We start from the raw sequence: 18,877 nt of genomic DNA, 5'->3' as shown, positions 1-18,877 counted from the left end.
GTAGGAACCGTTGCAGTGAGGAGTCCTTTCTTGGGGTGAGTCACACTTGAGGAGTATGTATTTGGGACGTGCGTACCATGTCATCTCTGAAAGAGGCTGTGTCAAGATGAGTGAGTGTGAAAGTTCTTCTCTCTCTTTCACTATTCTTCTGGGAAATTTGTTTAACTTTCCTACTTAAAACTCACTGCTATGCTGCTTCTTGGAAAGGGTAGTTGAAGATAGGGAGTTGGGGTGAGGCAGAAATGATTTTCCATTTTATCTCCTTGTTAGAGCAGCTGAATTTGACATCAGGAGCCCTGAAAAATCAAGGTGATATGATGAATGTTTGAGTGCTAATGTTAGCTTGGTGGATGTTCTTAGTGTAACAGCTAACACACGAAAATGACAAAACAACGTTATATTTGATCCAAAGCATAAATTAGGACAGCATCTTCAAGAGTGTGTCCAGAGACAACACTAGTGTAGAATGACTTTTTTTCCACATTTACATTTTAAAACAAATAAATTTTGATTTTAGGGAAGGGGAATAGTGTAGGAGTGGTCATCTTCAGGTGCAGAAATGTAGAGAATTTAAAATGTAGAGTGATATTTCTCTGACTTGTGACTTTTCATATATGACAAGGGTTTGGTGAGGGTGGGAGGAGAGTAGAGGGTTTCTGCATGACTTCCAGGTGGCTTTCCCCAAGAAATCAAAATGACCAAATGAAGATTGCTATCTTCAGAATAGTGACTGTTTGTTTGGCTACAGAAACTTGGAATGAAAAAACTTGGAACCTGATGCTGCCCTGAGTGGTTTGGTGTTTTTTTTTTTTCCAGATAGGCAGCAGCCAGCACTTGCTTGCTAAAAGAAAGTGCATCAGGCCTGTGCACAACAGCTCCACTTGAGAAGTGTGTGTCAAGGGTGATTCAGCTTCTAAAGGAAAATTGAGGATAGAAAGGGGAACCGTTCCTTGCCCAAGGTCAGTCAAGGTTCAGTGATGCAAGGGAGAATATTTGGCAGTAATTCTTTGTTACCCTGTTTCTGAGTTGCTAGTGGGAACTCTTCCAAAACAAATCTAGTCCAATGGTCTAAATGGCTTATTTTGTAGTTTACTTTCTGTGTTGCTGCCTTTGAATTCGAGTTAATGAATTTCCTACTTCTGTCACAACAGACTTATTTAGAAGAAGACCAAAGAGTTCTCCTAAAGTTTTCAGCAGCAAGACACTGCTACTCCCTGCTCAGTATGGCCCTGTTCACTTGAGTGAATGGTAGAGGTAAAAGGAAGTTGTTGGAAGGTTCTTACTGATTTTCCTGCTCTAAGATAATGTTAAATAAATTTGAATTTATTTCAAAATGGTGATAGGAATCCTGGTTTGGACCTCTGGAGAAGAGGGGTAGACTTTGCTGTAGACAGGGCAGTCAAAAGAAAGGAAGAGATCAAATAGAGGAGGTCACCAAATACAGCTGTCTCTGGGAGAAGGAGCTGGGTTGAGTCCAGGACAGGAAAGCCTCCTCCTGTGTCAGGCGCATCTGTCCTTTCCAGTACTATCTTCAAAAGTCATAAGAAGGACGGGTGGACATCTTGGCTTTCCTATAGGTGTTTAGTGGAGACCGTACAATCTCTTTGTAGTTCTAAGTGTTGTAAAGAAATAAACACTCTCTTTGCTGAAGATATCATGACAATGGTGAAAACTCCTCAAGCAGTTGATCTTGCAGAGTAGTCAGAGATGATGGATAGCATCTTGATGCAGAGAAAGAAACTGGTTTTAGAGGAGGTGGGAAGCAGAGGTAGAAGCTTTTAATTATGTTCAGTGCACAGGCATAATCTAGACCTATACGCTTCTCTCAATTCTCAGTTAATCTGATGTCAATATAAGGCTTGTACAGCAACAGGAATTGATTTTTCTTTTTCTTGTTCCTCCAAAGCTCTTGTCATGATAATTATTTGTTCACTGTCTCTTCTCACATTCAGACATCACTTTGGGAAAATACAGTCTCCTTGAAGATCAGTACATTTTCTATTATTTCTGAACCTTTTCCATCCATTCACTGTTATTTTCAACCCTGTTTTAGCCGCTTGTGTCCTTTCTTCAAACAGTAACTCCCATTTCACTTTTCATCTCTTTCCTCGCCTTCAGTTTCATCAGCTAAAAAAATTGCAGTAGAACATTTTGTGCTGACACTTAAATGTCATCACCAAGCTTTACATGGTTTACACTACCATGAAATGAATGGTATTGGTCATGGGGAGGCATGCTGCTTGGAAGCATTTCCAGGCTCAAGGCTTTTTAGCCTATTCTAAAAGTGAAATCTGTATCAGCTAATCTTGAAAATACAAATGATATAAATCTTGTATTTGGGACAACTGAAAGCATATCATATGTGTATGTAAAATTTCTTAAATATGGTTTTACATTTCGTGGTATCTAGGTATGTCATGCAGGCCAGAAACCTGTCATGTGGTCTGGACCTAGCTCATGGGTTCCTCCTGGATAAAGTGGTTCTAGTCTCTTTAAGTTTTGCTGGATTTTGAGACCATCACTAGAATTGAACTGTCTGCCACGTCCTGGTTGAATGTCCCACCCATCAGGCTCTTGGCTTTTCTAGTGTCAGGACACTGTACAGTGAAGTGTTCCTTTCCCTCTCCCCCAACCACTTCTAACAGTCTCTTTTATATCAGTAAAACTAGTTTTTTTCTTTTTGTTTTTCCCCTTTTATTTATTAAATAATCTTGTTTTCATATTATCTCAGGTTAAGGTCTCATGTAATATCTGTACACTAAACACAAGTCCTAACTTCCAGCTTTACTGAAATACCCTCAGTGTAAATGGAGTCAGAACAGCATGAGGTCCCCTTAGGAATTTCAGCAGCTGTTTGACCATGCAACTGATGTTAGAGGGAAGGACAAGAAAATGCCCTCTCATAGAGGGTACAGGTGACTTGCTAGAAGATAGTTCACTATAGATGTGAGTTGCGGCCAACTCCGTATATCATGTTTATTTGTTTTTACTTTTAATTTGTCACAGAAAGTACTTAGTGCATTTTGATATGAAGCATGATTTGCTGATGGGACCATACCTGCGATTTGGGAGAGTTTGTGAGAAGATGTCAATGTGATGACCACATTCTGAAGTAGTGATTTCTGCAAAGTGCTAAATGAATTCACATAGATCTTTTAATACTGGAGGATCTAGCTTTTGTCTGTTGGTACACAGGAGTCCTCTTTCAGCTCCAAGTGGGTTTGTCAGAAGTGTGAGCATGTCCCAGCTATACTACAGACTATTTCCATAGGTTCTACATGTACATGTTCAATTAATTCACGTTACAGAACCATTTTTGGTGCTTCTGTAGTGCTATCGGACATCACAATTTCATTTTACTTCCCTCCTTTTACTGTGTGCCTCCCTGAGACCTGTGTTATTTTGACTTGTGAAATCCTGGGAGCCTGTATCTCTCATGGCGGCTCAGCTTCTGTCTGGAGTATTGACCTTCCCAGAATAAATTCATTAGTGGTCAGCATGGCCTCCATGGTTAGTTTTACCCCCCATCACCACTCTTTCAGAGCCATGTATAGATTATTAGGCTATTTTCTTCTTGCTGGGAGCAATTTGGTTTTAATTTAAAATAAATGTTCTCTGTGAGAATTACAGTGCTCCTCAACTCACTTTTTTTCTTTTGAGAGTGCCTTTCTATACAGAAGTACGTTATGGGTGTAACTTGTTATAACCTCCATCTCTTTGAACAGTTCCTTGCTCTAATGCCCTCAGCTTTTCCTTGTCATGGTGTGCCTGTTCAGCACCTGGGTGTCATCTGCATTAGGCAGTGATCCCACTGTTGTGGGACTGTTGCACCAAAAGGTCTTTGTTCAGTGCTTGAGAAGGGAAGTCTTGCTTTCTTCCACAGTCACCCAGATAAATCTTTATCTTTGTTAGCAAAAAAAAAATGTAATGGAAAGAACTGAGACAGCCGATATGGAGACTTCTGACTGTAGCTCTGAGTGTTTGGTGTTTTGTTGTAGCGCTTCTGCATCTTCAGAGCATTGCTTTCTGGCTGAGGTATAAAGCTCAGCGGTATTAATTCATGCAGCTGGCTGGTACAGGGACAGCACTTTTGGACAATCTCAATACAAGTAATTTTCCCTTTCCAGACCTTATAAATCATATTTTTTATGTAAACATGTGGATCTCATTTATATCCCTATTGAAGAACCTTAGTTTAACTGTAGGAAGAGCTTCTACATACACAGTGGTTATCTTTGATCATCGTTGTTGCCTTCACTGAACTTTTTCAGTTCTACTCTAGGGGAGGGTATTAAATGTAGGCTAGATTTATACGGGTAGCATGGTGATGGTCTGTGCTTTGGCCTCTCTTTCTTTCCAAATAATCCTGAGTGCTCTGTATACTTCTGTGGGTAAAGTTTCTTCTCTGATACTGAGCAATGAGCTGGTGGCTCCATAGAACTTTCTAACATTGAGATCTTTTTCATGGGTGGCAGTGATCTGTTTGGGGTCCATCACTGCATATGGGAGGCTGGGATTGGCTCCCCCCTATGTGCTGCATTTCACTTGCCATGTTGTTATTCAGTCTCTGGTTCTGTACTAATAACTTTGAGTCACCAGCAGTCTCACCTCACTGTTCATGCTGTTCCAGATCATGGATGAATACTGAATGGCACATGTCCCAGCACAGAGGCCTGCACTGTGACCTCCTCCCTCCTATTGCAAGAACGGAAAGCTTATTCCTTCCTATTTTTAGCCAGATGTTTATCCATGTAAGGACTTTCTTAGGCCCTAACTGCTAATGGTTCATGTCACGGCTGCTTACCTCACCTATTATTTCAAGTATGTATTGTAACACTACCTTAGAGAATGGAGTTTCATATTCTTTCATGTTTAACTGATACACTGTGGACTCATTAGTGAAAACACATCATAAATAATAACTTGATAAGAAAATCTTCAACTCTTCTATCTGGAGTGTAATATATTATGGGTATTGGTCCCTAAATCAATCATTGCTAATAATAGATGAAATGTAATTTGGTGTAATTCAATGTAGAGGTTCTGCTGGCATGCTGAATGAGTGACATGCTAATGTCAGCTCACCAGGACCTCCAGATGAAGTTTCCTGTGCAAACATTTAACACATGCATTTTATATATGTTTGAATATACCTTCTCGTCTGTATACTTTAAGACATGTATTTTAGAGATGTTTGAATGTACCTTCTTTTCTTGTCTGTATACTTTAAGACGTATTTTACAGATGTTTGAATATAGCTTATTTCCTCATGTGACTTTTCTTATATTTCAGAAGTGTTTTGTACCTATGAAAAATGGGCAGAAACATTGCTATGCATCAGCAGTGCTATCCAAGTGCTGACTTAATTTCAGTGGAACACCTGGATTTCCTACAAGCTCTTATTACCTGGAAGAGCAATTTAATAGGTTTTTATGAATAAAGGCAAATGTTTAGAATATTTTCTGCTTACCAAATGGGCTTTTCTCTTCCTGGTGTAACTCAGGTGTAATGTCTTTGCTGAGACCTCTTTTGCTGGATGTCATCCCAACTATTCAACAGACTGCTGCTTTGGCTCTTGGGAGACTTGCCAATTATAACGGTGACCTGGCAGAGGCAGTCGTGAAGGGAGACATTCTTCCACAGCTTGTGTGTTCATTGTCTGAGCAGAATGTAAGGCATCATTGTTTTCTTAAGTAATCTTTTTTTTTAACTGTTGCACAGGGAAAAGGCAATCTTTCTGTATCAGCTATTTGTTGTTATTCTAATATAGCAATAAATGTACTGAAGTCAGAGACAGCATGTGTGTTTGAACCCCTGAGAGATCAATATATACTGTGTGCCTAAGTTTGACTTCAAATAAGCTTGACTTTAAAATATCATCTTACCTTTTAGTGCACTATAGGAAATATATTTGTGGCACTGTTATGTTTCTAAAATGTTGCGATGCTTTATAAAAGGTCCCTCTTTAAAAATGTGACAATTTGAAAACTGTAGTGGTAATTAACTAGGATTTGTCGATAATACCAAACACTTGTAAAATACATACAAAAAAAATGAACTTCTGTAATGAAATACTTAGTATCTCCAAACATAGCCTTTTAGAAATATGTAGCATGAGAAATATCAAACCACTGACACAGGAAAATACAGTGAAAGGTTTTTTTCTTAATATTTGTCAAAAATAAAGAAAGTATAGTCACAATTGCAATGCAAATCTGGTGGTCACTTTTCCTCCCTTCTTGCCATTTTTCTTCAGGTTTTGTGTTTTGATTTTTCCAGTGATCCTAACCTAGATTAACAAATACTTTCAAATAAGGTTCCCAGTAACTAGAAAAAGAGACAGCTGAGAGTTAAGTGCATTGATATCACAGCCATACTTAGGTTGCAGTTGTGGTTTATTAGATTTAGGAGAAGTAGGATTTCGATGGAAATATAGTTTGGAAAACTGTATATTTTCATTTTCAGTCTTTTGAGGAAAACAAATGTAAGTACTCATTGCATATTTTTTGTGCATATGGGTCATTGCCTATACAATTAATCTTAAAAAAAAAAAAAAAAGCTAAAAAAAACCCTTGATGTCAAGATACTGGTGTAGTATGTAAAGAAAGTTAATGTTTTAGACAAGTTTATAACCATTTTGGTTATTTTATTTTTAAGGGAAAGAGGGGAACAAAACTCTTTATCCTCTATTTTGATTTGGAAACTACCCCCCTGCTACAACTCAAAGCTCTCGCTAAATTAGCTTGAGAGTACCCTGATTTATCTCTTCCATGTTACTGCCTGTGCTGTCGTTACATCGAGATGGCTGTAATTCAGAATCACTTGGGGCACCAGCAAGATTAGTGTGAGGTCATGGAAAGCCTACTATGCCTTGGTGACTGAGGGCAAGTGAAGGAAACTCATTATCCAGTTCATGCAGAGTTTAGCAATGCATGCAGTTGGTCATTTCCCATAGGCAAAAAACCCCACCCCAGATAAGTTTCCATTCCACTCCCTCTTCATGTATCAACATCTATATTTAAGGAGCAGATTCTTTGAGCATACAATAAATACTGATCCTGCTGACTTATGGGGAATAGTTACAGGGTCATATCCCAGATCAATGTTTTGTCAATTAAACTGAGCAAAATACAGTTTTACAGTGTGTTCTGACTGTGTCTGTGAATATGTTTTGTTTGTAAATAAATGTGTTTTGACTAATAAATATAAAGTGGTTTTCTCTGCCAGGAGCATAATTACTTAGCAGAAATAGCATACCCATATTTGCACAGACATAGATTGGTGTAAACAACTATAGCTCCATTGAGTTTAGCAAAACGTATGGTAACTTATATTAGCTAGGGATTTGACCATTTGTACTGTTTCCCTTAACTTCTTTTCCCCCTAAATGATGGTTAATGTTTTGCTTGTAAATTATGTTTAATGTACCTGCTTGTAGGCCTTAATTTAGAAGACTAGATTTTTGGGATTAAGGAATTATATCGGTACTGGTAGACTAGGGAGGGTCAGAGCATGTGTTTGAGCACTGGAAGATGACCGTGCTCTTCAATCGTGAACGTGCTCTCTGATGTGGTTTTAGCCAATGCCAACCATCAAACTACTTGGCAATGCCTGGACATAGTTTAGGGGATAGCACAAGGCAAGGACAGTTTCCAGTAGTGTAGATGAGGCTGTTGTGCTTTGAGGGAAGAGGAGTTTAGGTGGATGGATGTGGTATGCTGTGTCACTTTCCTTCAGGGCTAGGGAGCAGGTCTGGGTCCATTTTACTTCCTGTGGAGCCGTTGCAGATACTCTTCTGTTGCCATACTTTAGTGCTTTAGATCAGAATTTTGAAGGTGTTTGGGCACGTTACAGGATGCACAAAAGCACTCACGTGGTTATTTGCTTCTCTGGACTTGATCCAAAAGGGATGTGGGCTTTGCATTGTTTAAGTTTTGAGTACCTTAACAGTAGGAATCCAGCACTGTAAAGTGCCCAGGCTCCCTGTGCAGAGCAGGGGAGAATCAGGCATCTTGGAATGAGATTAAAGCCAGCTGGCACACGGAGAGAGAGCCCTCTAGAGCTTGTCCATAGGGATGATCTGATGGCTGCCAGGCTGGAGAGCGTACTCCAGGCACATGGACAGAACAGTAATTACTTGTGTCCCAATGAATCTTGCACTCCTTGCTGCACAGTGGCTTCAGGAGGGAGAGGAACTGTCTCACAGCTTGGTTGCTTCAGAGTACTTTAACTGGACTCTGGATTTTGAAACTGTAAAGCAGAGGAAGAAATTTAATGTTCAGCTTCCACATCCCAATGATGGTTGTGAAAATGCAGGAGACTGAAATGTGGCTTTTGGGGGGAAGACTTTAACTGTACTTTTAGAAGAAACTACAACCACCACTGCAGTTCACATGGAACCCCATGATGTGTGCAACATCATATGTTATATATATGCTCAAAACATGTATTTAGTCCAGCACTGAGGGAGATGGGTAGAAGAGACAAGTGCTTGAATTTTGCTTGAACTAATGACAGAGGTGCCAAGGTGCTTAGTCCTGTTGAAAGTGAGCTGTTTCTGGACACATGCAGGAGTAAAATTTCAGGCTGCCTGCTCAAAACCAAGGATCATCCAGTGTTGGGTGTTTGGTGGGATGGACTTTTATGATCTTAACTGTGGGCTTAGGCAGTATCTAGGCATTTCAGGATTCAGATCCTAAACCCTTTTGTTGGATAGAATTCTGTGTCTCGGTTTCCTGTTTGTAAATGTAAACAATGTTTCTCATAGAGATGTGAGGGTATATACATTAGAAATGGTGAAACCTTGCAAGTGTCATGGATGGGTAGAATTATTTTAGGAGCTTGCCCTGCATAACCTGTGTAATCTGGTTAAATATGTTAAGAGCTATTGTTTTTGCAGCTCTTATCGTTCACTACTCACTTAAACAAACAGACTTATCTAGACTATTATCTTTTCCCCATATCCTTTTAGCCCTCATTTTTTCTGTCTGTTTATGCACTTACTGCAAATTTTAGATCATGAGCTGTCTCAAAGAAAGACTGTAGGTTCATTGTTTTTGTGATTTCTGGTGGTCCTGATTTGGATCTGTATGAGATATTGCTACTACTAAAAAAGTCTAAATTATACATGTCTGTACTGTATTGTGCTTTAAACTACTTGATGTTAGTAAAAGTTTTTTTTTTTCTTTTTCTAATTTGTGTAGCGTTTCTACAAGAAGGCAGCTGCATTTGTGCTAAGAGCAGTTGGTAAACATTCTCCACAGCTAGCTCAGGCAATAGTTCAGTGTGGAGCACTGGAAATGCTTGTGATTTGCTTGGAAGATTTTGACCCTGGAGTCAAAGAAGCTGCATCTTGGGCACTTGGGTATATTGCCCGACACAATTCAGGTAACAGGTTTCACATGTGTTATCTTTCAGCTTAATGCCATGAAAGAATTATAATAAATTGCATTATTGTAATGTTCATAAGTAGAGCAAGATACTTTTTCTTTTCTACTGTTATAACATTTTAAATTTGGAATAAAAACTATATTCTAACTATACCAGTCTGACAATGCTATACCTTTTGTGGGAAACCGGCATATCTGACACCAGCGATGCCCAGTTATGAGAGGTGCTCTGAGAGGAGATGCATTGGGCCTGTGGCCAGGAAACGACACTCTGCTTTATTCTCCTTCATGAAGAAATTACAGAATCTTTACGTATTGCGTAACTGTTACTGTGGAACAGTTTCTTTTGCTCGACACTATTTCTTCTTTTATCTACATAGTAAAATGGAGAAGCCAAGGCAGAACCAAGTTTCATTCAGCTCACAGCAGTGCCTGCAGGATAAACATGCCAAATTCATTGCGCTGACTATATTATCGTTAGCCAGTAGACCACACTCTTCTCTGAGAGTCAGGAATAGATCCTAGGAATCCGATATTGAGCAGTTCACTGCTGTCTCACAAGCAGTTGTATAACTCCCTGGCAGTGTCATGTTCCTATTTAAAAGCTGATCCATGTGGTTGATAATTCTTTTACGGGCTATTTATATAGTTCATGTAAAAGTTTAGAGCTATGAATCAAAGAACTGAGGGAAGAAACTGCAGACTGGAAAGGGTGGGAGAAATGGCTTGTGTTCGTATTTAAAATTAAACTTATTCTAGGATCATAATATTAACTTACGAATTTGTTTGGTTTGGGCTGTAAATATACGTAAGACTGAATTTGGAAGTGATTTTCTTCTTTCTTTTTTTTAATCGATATGGAGTGTTAGACTGCAGAAGACATGGGGGATTTCCCCTTCCCATTTAGAGAAAGGGTTACCTTATTGGGATGGACTCCAAAGTTGTCAACACCTTCCTAACAGACTGCTTTTTCTGGGGAACAAATTAATTCTTGGGGCACCTCTGTGGTAAAGATCTTTTATCTTTTGGTTACCGGGTCTGAATCCCACCCTTGGTGGAAAATAATCATTGTTTCCATCTAAGAGATATTTGTTTAAGTGTCATTTGAAAGTATTCATTTGTATAAATGTGTGTAGTGTAAGTGTGTGTCTGTGTTACTCTTAACATAAACATTTCTGTAGTTTTGTTAGGTCAATAAATCAATATTGACTCACTTCAGTTACCCTTCATGCTATTCACTGCATGAATGCTGGCTGATCTTTAGGGTGATCCAGTTCACTCTGGGATAGCATTGTCTGCAAAGATGGAGGTGATGTGGGGGTATTGAAGACAACAAACTCCTTGTACAAATTTTTATTCCATAGTTATAAATTATTTATTCACTGACAGTGAATGGGTACATGTCTCATCTCAATTTATGCCAGCAGTAAGAACAGCATTTTCAGAAATTGGGTTGAAATTGCAAGTGCTACCAAGCTGCAAGCATCAGGACGTAGATCACTAGATGTAAACAGCTAAAAAAACCCCCACAACCCCAAAACAATACAAAAACTTGAAAAAAATTGTTCTTCCTCTGCCCAGCTACAGCCACTTTGGGGGATTTTACCTTCCTCTATAACAGAGTCACAGGAAGTCTCTAAAATGATTACTGAAAGTAGAGGAGTTATACTTAACAAAGATCACTCTGTGTATGGTATGTTTCTTACACTCCTACAAGCATGCCTTTGCAACAGGATATTGTTGGAGATGGGATACAAAGATAGATGGACCTGTTTTTATCAACATCTGGTGTTTACTGTTCAAGAAACTCTGGATTAGACTCACATGCTTGTGTTGCCAAAATTTGACAGTTATGATTTTCTGTCATTGACTGTCTGTGGACATATATTGCAGCTTAAATTCTAAAAATAGAGTTGGGTGTGAAATGGTTTTCCCCACCCACGGAAGGTTTTTCAGTTTCAAAAATTGTTTCAGTAACAAACTGGGACAACACTAAGACAAGATTTTTTTCTCTCCTGAAAAGACTATGGAGCTAGGGAGGCTTATTTGCCCCAGCAAGAAAAGTTCAGTAATTAGGGCATATGTCTGGGATGTATGTGGGAGACAGATTAAAGTCCTGATCTGTCTTAGGCAGGATGTGAACCTCTCTCTCCCTGAATGCAAGCAAATGCTCCTGGCATTTGGCAATAACTGTTTGCAATGGGAGGGTCTCTCTGCTTTTAATCAGAAATTCCATCCATGACCTGGTAAAGCTGCTCTCTAGGAAGTGCAGTGTATGTTCCCATGAGAAGACTTCCATTCTGAGAAATCAAGAGTTCTTTATTGTTTTTTTCCTGATGAGAACATTCTCTGGTTAGCCAGTTCCCTACTGTCTTCATACAACAATCTCTTAAAATGCAGTTCTTCTGTGGACAGTTGTCTCCAGAAGGCCTCTGAGATTTTAGGTTAAGACAGATGTCTCATGAGATTTCAAGATACTAGAAATCTTGCCAGGTTGGATTCCAAAATTTAGGAACAGGAATTGCAGTTCAGCTCTTTCTTGGAAGATCGCTTTGAGCTGAATTTCAGACACTGATCTTACTCCAAAGTATACAGATTAGTGTGCTGTTATTTTGCCATTCATTACATTTTTTTCCAAATACAAATAGTAGCAATGAAGTGTTTCAAATATCATCAAAATACTATCAGGTCCATGAAGAGTATTTTGTGGATTTTTACTTATACCATATTTAGTTACTTTTAAAATGTAAAATTCTTATGTTTGAGATATGCAAATAACTTAGATTTCCATTTGCTTTGCCTACATAAAAGGTGTGATTTATTAATAATCTCTTACCTGCTTCAGCATATTGTAAATTGGTAGGAAAACAAAAATAAACAACACTATACTCAAGCGTATTGCTGAGAGTGAAGTTATGCTTATTTTCTGTCATACAGTGGTACCATTAGGGTCATAGGATAGCTCAGCTTGGAAGGGACCTTGGGAGATCTCTAGTCCAGCTTCCTGCTCAAAGCAGGGTCAACTACAAGGTTAGACCAGGTTGCTCAGCTCTTCAGGGATTTGAGTCTAGCAGTAACTTTGTCTTATTTCAGGATCTAAACTTTCTCTATAATTAGTGACCTCCATCCTTCTCCTGATGAAAAGTTTTCCAGCTGATTCCAGTGGAATCTTTAGCACTGTGGTTGTAGCGGTCTGCATAAACCTGTGATTTTGAAGTGCAGCCTTTGGAATACTTGTGGGGATTAGAGCCTTTCTATGTGGCCATTACATGATCACGCAGTCCTCAGAAAAATACAGTATTGGTGGTTGTTTTGGTCAAAACCTGTTATTTCCTGTGGATACACCTGCCAGCATAGCAGGGTCTGTTTGAGAACCCTGCTCTGGACTGAAACTTGCATTTGCTTCAAAGCAAAGAAGGTTTTGCTGCTGCTCCACTATGTGAATATGGCATTTGTTCAGAGCTGATTTTCCTTCTCTGGGGACTACCTGCACATTCACTTTCTCACCTTCATCTTTTCTATCTTTTCTCCTTAATCTTTTTTATCCATACTATTACTGCCAACACGTTAATGTTAGTATGCTTTTTGGTTTTGGTTTTTTTTTTGGTAACACTTTAAACCAGTTTAGATCAATCCTGTAAGACTTCCCATTGATTTCAGTGGGTATGTAGTCAGGATCTTACTGACTCCACTTTATTCACTTTCACATAAATCCATGACTAGGCCTCAACTTACTTTGAATTAATTTCTTAGTCCCTGATGAGTATTTTTGTATTGAGATTGAGGTAAATTGGTACAACTCTAGTACAGCTTCTGGTTGAACTGGTGACATCTTAGACTCTAAAGTCTTTCTTTATCTGTCTGTCTTCTACCTCCATGTCAGTCTGTCTTCACGTCTGCAGTATCTCCATTTGCTAAAATCTTCCTCATATTGTTCTGGACAAAATCAACTAATTTATGATGGGTTTTGAGTCTTAGTTTTCTTGTCTCTGAGCAGATGTAGAATAACATTTCCTACTTTCACTCACGTAGGGAAAAGTCCTACTTTATCATCATCTAGTTGGACAGGTTCCTTAAGCTGTACCCCAAACTAAAGTTCCAAGCCCAGGGTTTTTGTAACTTTCTGTGGAATTAAATGAGGTTAATTAGTTTTTCTCTGCTGTCTTTCTCCTCTTCAGCTATTGGTCTTGTCTTTGCCCTTATAGTGCAGTCTTGTCATAGTGTTCAGAAAAGTCTTTTTCTAACTTGTTCTAGTTTTTTTATTTGAGTATTTGTTTTTAAAAAATTCTTGATAACTGTATTTTCTCCTTTAACTCTTCCTTAGCATTCATTTTTTTCCCACTTCTGTCTGTGTTTTGTAATTGGATAGCAAAGTTTCATGAATCCTTTGGTGAATAGTCTGAATTAAAAGTGTTCTACCAAGTGGGCCTCTTTTTGAGGAGAAAGTATTACAATTATCATAGAATAATTAATACTTAGAGTGATAGTTTTGAGCTGAGTTTGCAGGGCAATGTGATGGGAAGATCCTGTTTTTCTGATAGTCTGTTTACCGCTTGTCGGTCTTTTGACACATTGTCCAGCCCTCCGTGTGGTAAGTTACTAGCTATGAACCTTAAACACCACTGGAAGAACAGCCATTTAATTAACTGTGACCAACAGTAACCATCAGTATTTAAATGATATCGGACTTCTAACAGCAAGAGCTGATCTAAATTGAATCAGATTTAGTTTGCTCTTTTAAAATAACTTTTATAGTTACTTTTTCATGTCTGGGCATAGCTGTGACCTTAAAGTATTGCTGTTTCCCTGCTTGAACTTCATGATTTTGGCTCATAAGGCATCAAATAAACTAGTCTTCTAGTAGCATCCTGCCCCTCTTGACATGATTTTCCTGATATTGGCATCTCCTAGCAGACGGTAGGCAATTGAGTTGATTGCTCTGAATTTGCTTCTGAGGCAGTCAGATACATTAATCTGGATTGTTGGTCAGTAGTTCATGATGTATTCCACTTGGTCAGTGTACAGCATCAAAATACAGTTGGGAGAAATCATGTATGGCTTTTTCCATGAAAAGCTGACTGTAGCTTATACCACTTATATTGATTAGCTAGTTTTCAGGTTTGTTTTCAGATACGTTTCAGGTACATTTCATTTCAGATTTGTAAAACTGAAGATATAGGATTTGGGCTTTGTTGAGATTTATGTATATTTAGAGGATGCACACTCTACCTTTTCAGTCAAATAGTTACTTGAAAAGTGAACTCTGAAGGGTTAATTTAGTATTAGTTTAAAAATTACTGCATTATTATTTTGTAAGGTAATATAATTTCTTTAAAATATTATATCATAAAATGACATACAGTGTAAATATTTGACTTATCACATGTATTGGAGTTTGTGGCTATAACTCACTAATTGAAAACAAATCTGATCAGAAATATTATTTGGATATTAACAACGTAATGATGACATGACTTACAAATTTCATGAAAAACTATATTAGTCTATGTATATTTAATGAAGTATGCTATATTTTTCTTAGTATGAAAATCTCTTTATGTATGGACTATAAATCAAAAGCTAAGTTAGAGTCTTGAAATACAACAGCCATATGTTGCCATGGTACTGTAAGTCAAGATAAATGTTAAAGATAATAATGGATATGCATAATAAGGTGTAGCAAAACTGAGCTAAGAACCTAATAGATTATTGAATCCCCCATGATTTTTACCACTTTTTCAGCACTATTTTAAAATAGCACAACTTGGTTATAGTATGAATTTTGCTTCTGATATCCAGTAATTCTTATTTTAGGACTGTGATTAATGCTGCATACACAGAGAGAGCTAATGAATTTCTAATAGTGTAATTTTTGTCCATGTCAGCTAATCATATGCTCAGATTTTCTTTTTTTTTTTCCTTTTTTATTTAAGGTGCAGTTAGTTAAGGGTATTGTACTAATCTCAGACACACAATATCCCACTGATGATATTTCTCATTTGTCTAATTGTGTATGATAACATTTTCATGTCATTAAAGTATAAATTCTGTCTTGTCCTATGCATGGTAGCAAAGCCTAGTTTTGATCGGCAAGTTCCATTTTTCCAATCTTTTATGTAAGATAAATCTTTTATGTATGTTTTTTGTATTTCTGTTTTTGGCATTTGATCTATGCTAATATCTGCTTATCATTTAAAGAGGGTAAAATGCTCTCTAATTAGGTGGTTGGTAAAATTTTGGTACTTTGGCTTTCTGTGTTGTTGTTAGCCATGCATAAAATGCTTTCCTATTGATCAGTGTAGAATAGCCAGGGTTTAAACAGCTGACATCTGCTTACTTTAAAAAAAGAAAAAGAAAACAGAATAACAAACCATTTCAGCCTAATCTACCTCAAATGTGTGCATGTAAATGGGGGTCCATCTATTGACCTGCATTCTTTTCAGTTGTGGATTGGTCCACACGGTTTATGAAACCAGGAGGGCTGATTTGAAATGCAGATGTCGAGACAGTGAACTACACCCTCCCCTTTTTCCTTTGCTGTATCTGTCAGGGTGAAAAATGGCTTGCACAAGGGTCAGTCACCCATACTCACTTAATTACTTTCCTTGGACCTACAGAACTGTCACAAGCTGTGGTGGATGCAGGCGCTGTTCCTCTTTTAGTGCTCTGTATCCAGGAGCCAGAAATTGCTTTGAAAAGGATTGCTGCTTCAACTCTCAGTGATATTTCAAAGCATTCTCCAGAGTTAGCACAGACAGTAGTGGATGCAGGAGCTATCGCTCACTTAGCTCAGATGATCCTGAACCCTGATGCTAAACTGAAGGTACATTTAAAAATTATTTTTTTTTAATCTCCATTATACCAGTCATTACTTGATATTGAATCAAAGACACCGGTGTGCATATTTATTTAGGAAGCTCTTGTTTTGGGCATTAACAAAATGTAACAACATAGTTAGTGACAAAGAGTTCTGAACATATTCACAGATTTAGCTACTGGATAAAAACTGCTGCTCTGTGAGGAACAGCTAAACTAATCTTTAAAGTGAATAGTATGAATTTTTTTAAGAATTATGTAGTATATGAAGAATGCAACAGATATTTTTAATAGATAAAATTTGCACAGTTGAGTTCCAAAAAAGGTTTTGCATACTTAAGATTATACTATAAACGAGTTAATATTAAATGTATTATTGTATTTTAGAATGTAGTATCTGATGTGAATAGCTGTTGTTGAAGGTTTAATCACTAGAGTTTAATTGACAAAATTACTTCTTTATAATTTTTCTATCTTACTCTAACAGAAACAGAAGACAACATAAAAATATCACTTCAAACAAAAAGATAAAAACTCTTTAAGGTCTGACAGACCAAACTTATGCAAATAAAGATACTTTCCATAGATTTCAGAAAATTTTAAACTAGAGTTTTAAATTATATATATTTTTCCTTTTTTAATACATAGCAAGCTTGAATGGGATAAAACAAAGGAGAAACTTTTATTCAGGAACCAGCAAATGTTCTGTGCCATTATATTCGTGCATGAATTGACTCAGTGAATTGTAAAATAGCTGTAATTGTTTTCCCTATCCTGCTTTGTTTTCCTTGATGCAATAGATTTTTGTGTGCAGGAGGAGTGTGTGTTGTGGGATGTTTGTATACTATTGATTTTATAACAATTTTTATTTACTAGCGTCAGGTGCTGTCAGCTCTAAGCCAAATAGCAAAGCATTCAGTGGATCTCGCAGAGTTGGTGGTTGAAGCAGAAATTTTCCCAGTTGTGCTCACATGCCTGAAGGACTCAGATGAATATGTCAAGAAAAATGGTGCAACTTTAATTAGAGAGATAGCAAAGCATACGCCTGAGGTAAAACCTTGAAAATGCAAATGCAAGGTCATATCATTAGATTTTACACTTTAAATAAAATACAGGATTATTCTGTCATTTGCTTTTTGAAAGGGAGGGCAAATAGCTGTTTGGCATGTTCATTGGAAAAATATGGAAATGCTTGCTGATATTAAGAGATGTGTATTGAATATGAATTGGGTCAGGAGACTGGGAATCATATCATGTATACCTAGCTACTTCATTCCATAAGATATCTGCACAGAGAGGGAGTTTTAGGCTGACAGTATTGTCAGTCCTAGATATTAAAAATATCATGAGAAAAGCCTCACAGAAGTCATGATAGCAGCTAATAAATGACAGTATCATCCTATAACAATAATAGATGGTGTGTGTCTTTTTTAAAAAATCTTCTGGGGTGCTGGGATCACATTTTAATTATTTTTCCAATGACAATGAAGGTCAAAAATTCTCTTACTTTATTAAACTGGTGGTAGTTTCTTTTATTAGCTTGAGTTTGTAACTTGAGTCTCAGCATTTGCAGTGGTTTTGCCAATAATTGATACAAGAATGTGGGGATGTTTGGCAAAGTCAATACAAAATAAATAGGAAAACTAAATAATTATAACTATGTTAATCTGTCAGACCATAGAGATAATTAACAGGCTTTAAATATGACTCTGAAATGAAATACAAGCAATGTGTTTGTGGAATGCACTAATGCTGAGTGCAGCCATTTCAAAATCATGATACTAGCTTCACAATTGAGAAGTGTTTAAACATGAATATTGTGCTGTTTCTTCAGCCTGCTAGTCTTTAAGCTGCTGGTCATTAAAAGTTGCAGTCTTGTCACATTTTCTGCTTTCTCTCTGCACCTCATGAGCAATGCAACTTAACTTTCTCAAAAAAAGTGAAGAAATGATCGTTATCAAAGGGGACCACTAGAGTTAGAATCCAGAGCCCAAACTCACAAGACTGCAGGTAAAGTTAGAAGAGCTGCTAGCACAGGACCTCCATGCAAGGGGAATTGGCCATTCTAGCAGCTCTCCAAAGGAGCTGTAGGATGTGCCTTGGTGACTCCCAGTGGGAAGGCACAATCACGTTCAACTTGAGTGACAGTGATCTCTGTCCATCTCTGAGCAACTCTATTCAAGCAACACATGTTGCAGCAGAGACGGATTGGCAAATGATATTGCTAGAGGAGCTGGCTGTGTCAGTCACGTGAGCATTGTGGCTTTTGGACCTCAGCTCTCTATCTGCATATGCAATAAAATGCTTGTGAAGGTCAGGATCTGGGGGACTTGCAGCAGGGCCTGAGGGTCACAGCACCAGGGAGTGTGTCTGTGCAGGAGCTCTGTGTGTCCAAGTGCACATAGCTGTGCCCAGACATTGGACTTGGTCATCACTGGCTGCAGTTCATAATCATGTGAACAGTTTTTCCTAAGCAATAACTTTAAATTTTATCTAGCTGTTTCATAAATAGAACAGTCCCCTTTTAAAGGCTCTAAGCCAAAGGTGGATTTCATGTTTACAGAAATCAACTGGATTGGAAATCCACATGCCTCAGTTTTGTTAATTTGATTTTGACTTTTAAGAACATGTTTCTTTGCTTTGGAATCTTTGGGAAAAATGGAATATACCTA

The 18,877-nt window shown here is 37.8% G+C and overlaps 1 protein-coding gene across 4 annotated transcripts in view; it reads left to right on the top strand.

Moving 5' to 3' along the window:
- The window catches only part of SPAG6 (sperm associated antigen 6), a 37,798-nt gene that overhangs the window by 6,155 nt on the left and 12,766 nt on the right, over positions 1–18,877 (top strand). For 2 of the 4 annotated variants that reach the window (XM_074834109.1, XM_074834092.1), the window contains exons 1-5: positions 4,680–4,821; positions 5,504–5,670; positions 9,204–9,387; positions 16,007–16,212; positions 17,082–17,255. In XM_074834109.1, coding sequence (XP_074690210.1) covers positions 4,788–4,821; positions 5,504–5,670; positions 9,204–9,387; positions 16,007–16,212; positions 17,082–17,255 — 765 coding nt within the window. In that variant the 5' untranslated portion in view covers positions 4,680–4,787. Of the gene's footprint in view, positions 1–4,679; positions 4,822–5,503; positions 5,671–9,203; positions 9,388–16,006; positions 16,213–17,081; positions 17,256–18,877 lie in introns of those variants that run through there. The other 2 variants (XM_074834101.1, XM_074834084.1) reach the window with 2 other exon arrangements.

Source organism: Strix aluco, chromosome 1, assembly GCF_031877795.1.
Source record: "Strix aluco isolate bStrAlu1 chromosome 1, bStrAlu1.hap1, whole genome shotgun sequence".
Classification (NCBI taxonomy): domain Eukaryota; kingdom Metazoa; phylum Chordata; class Aves; order Strigiformes; family Strigidae; genus Strix; species Strix aluco.
This window is presented reverse-complemented; position numbering and strand designations above follow the sequence as displayed.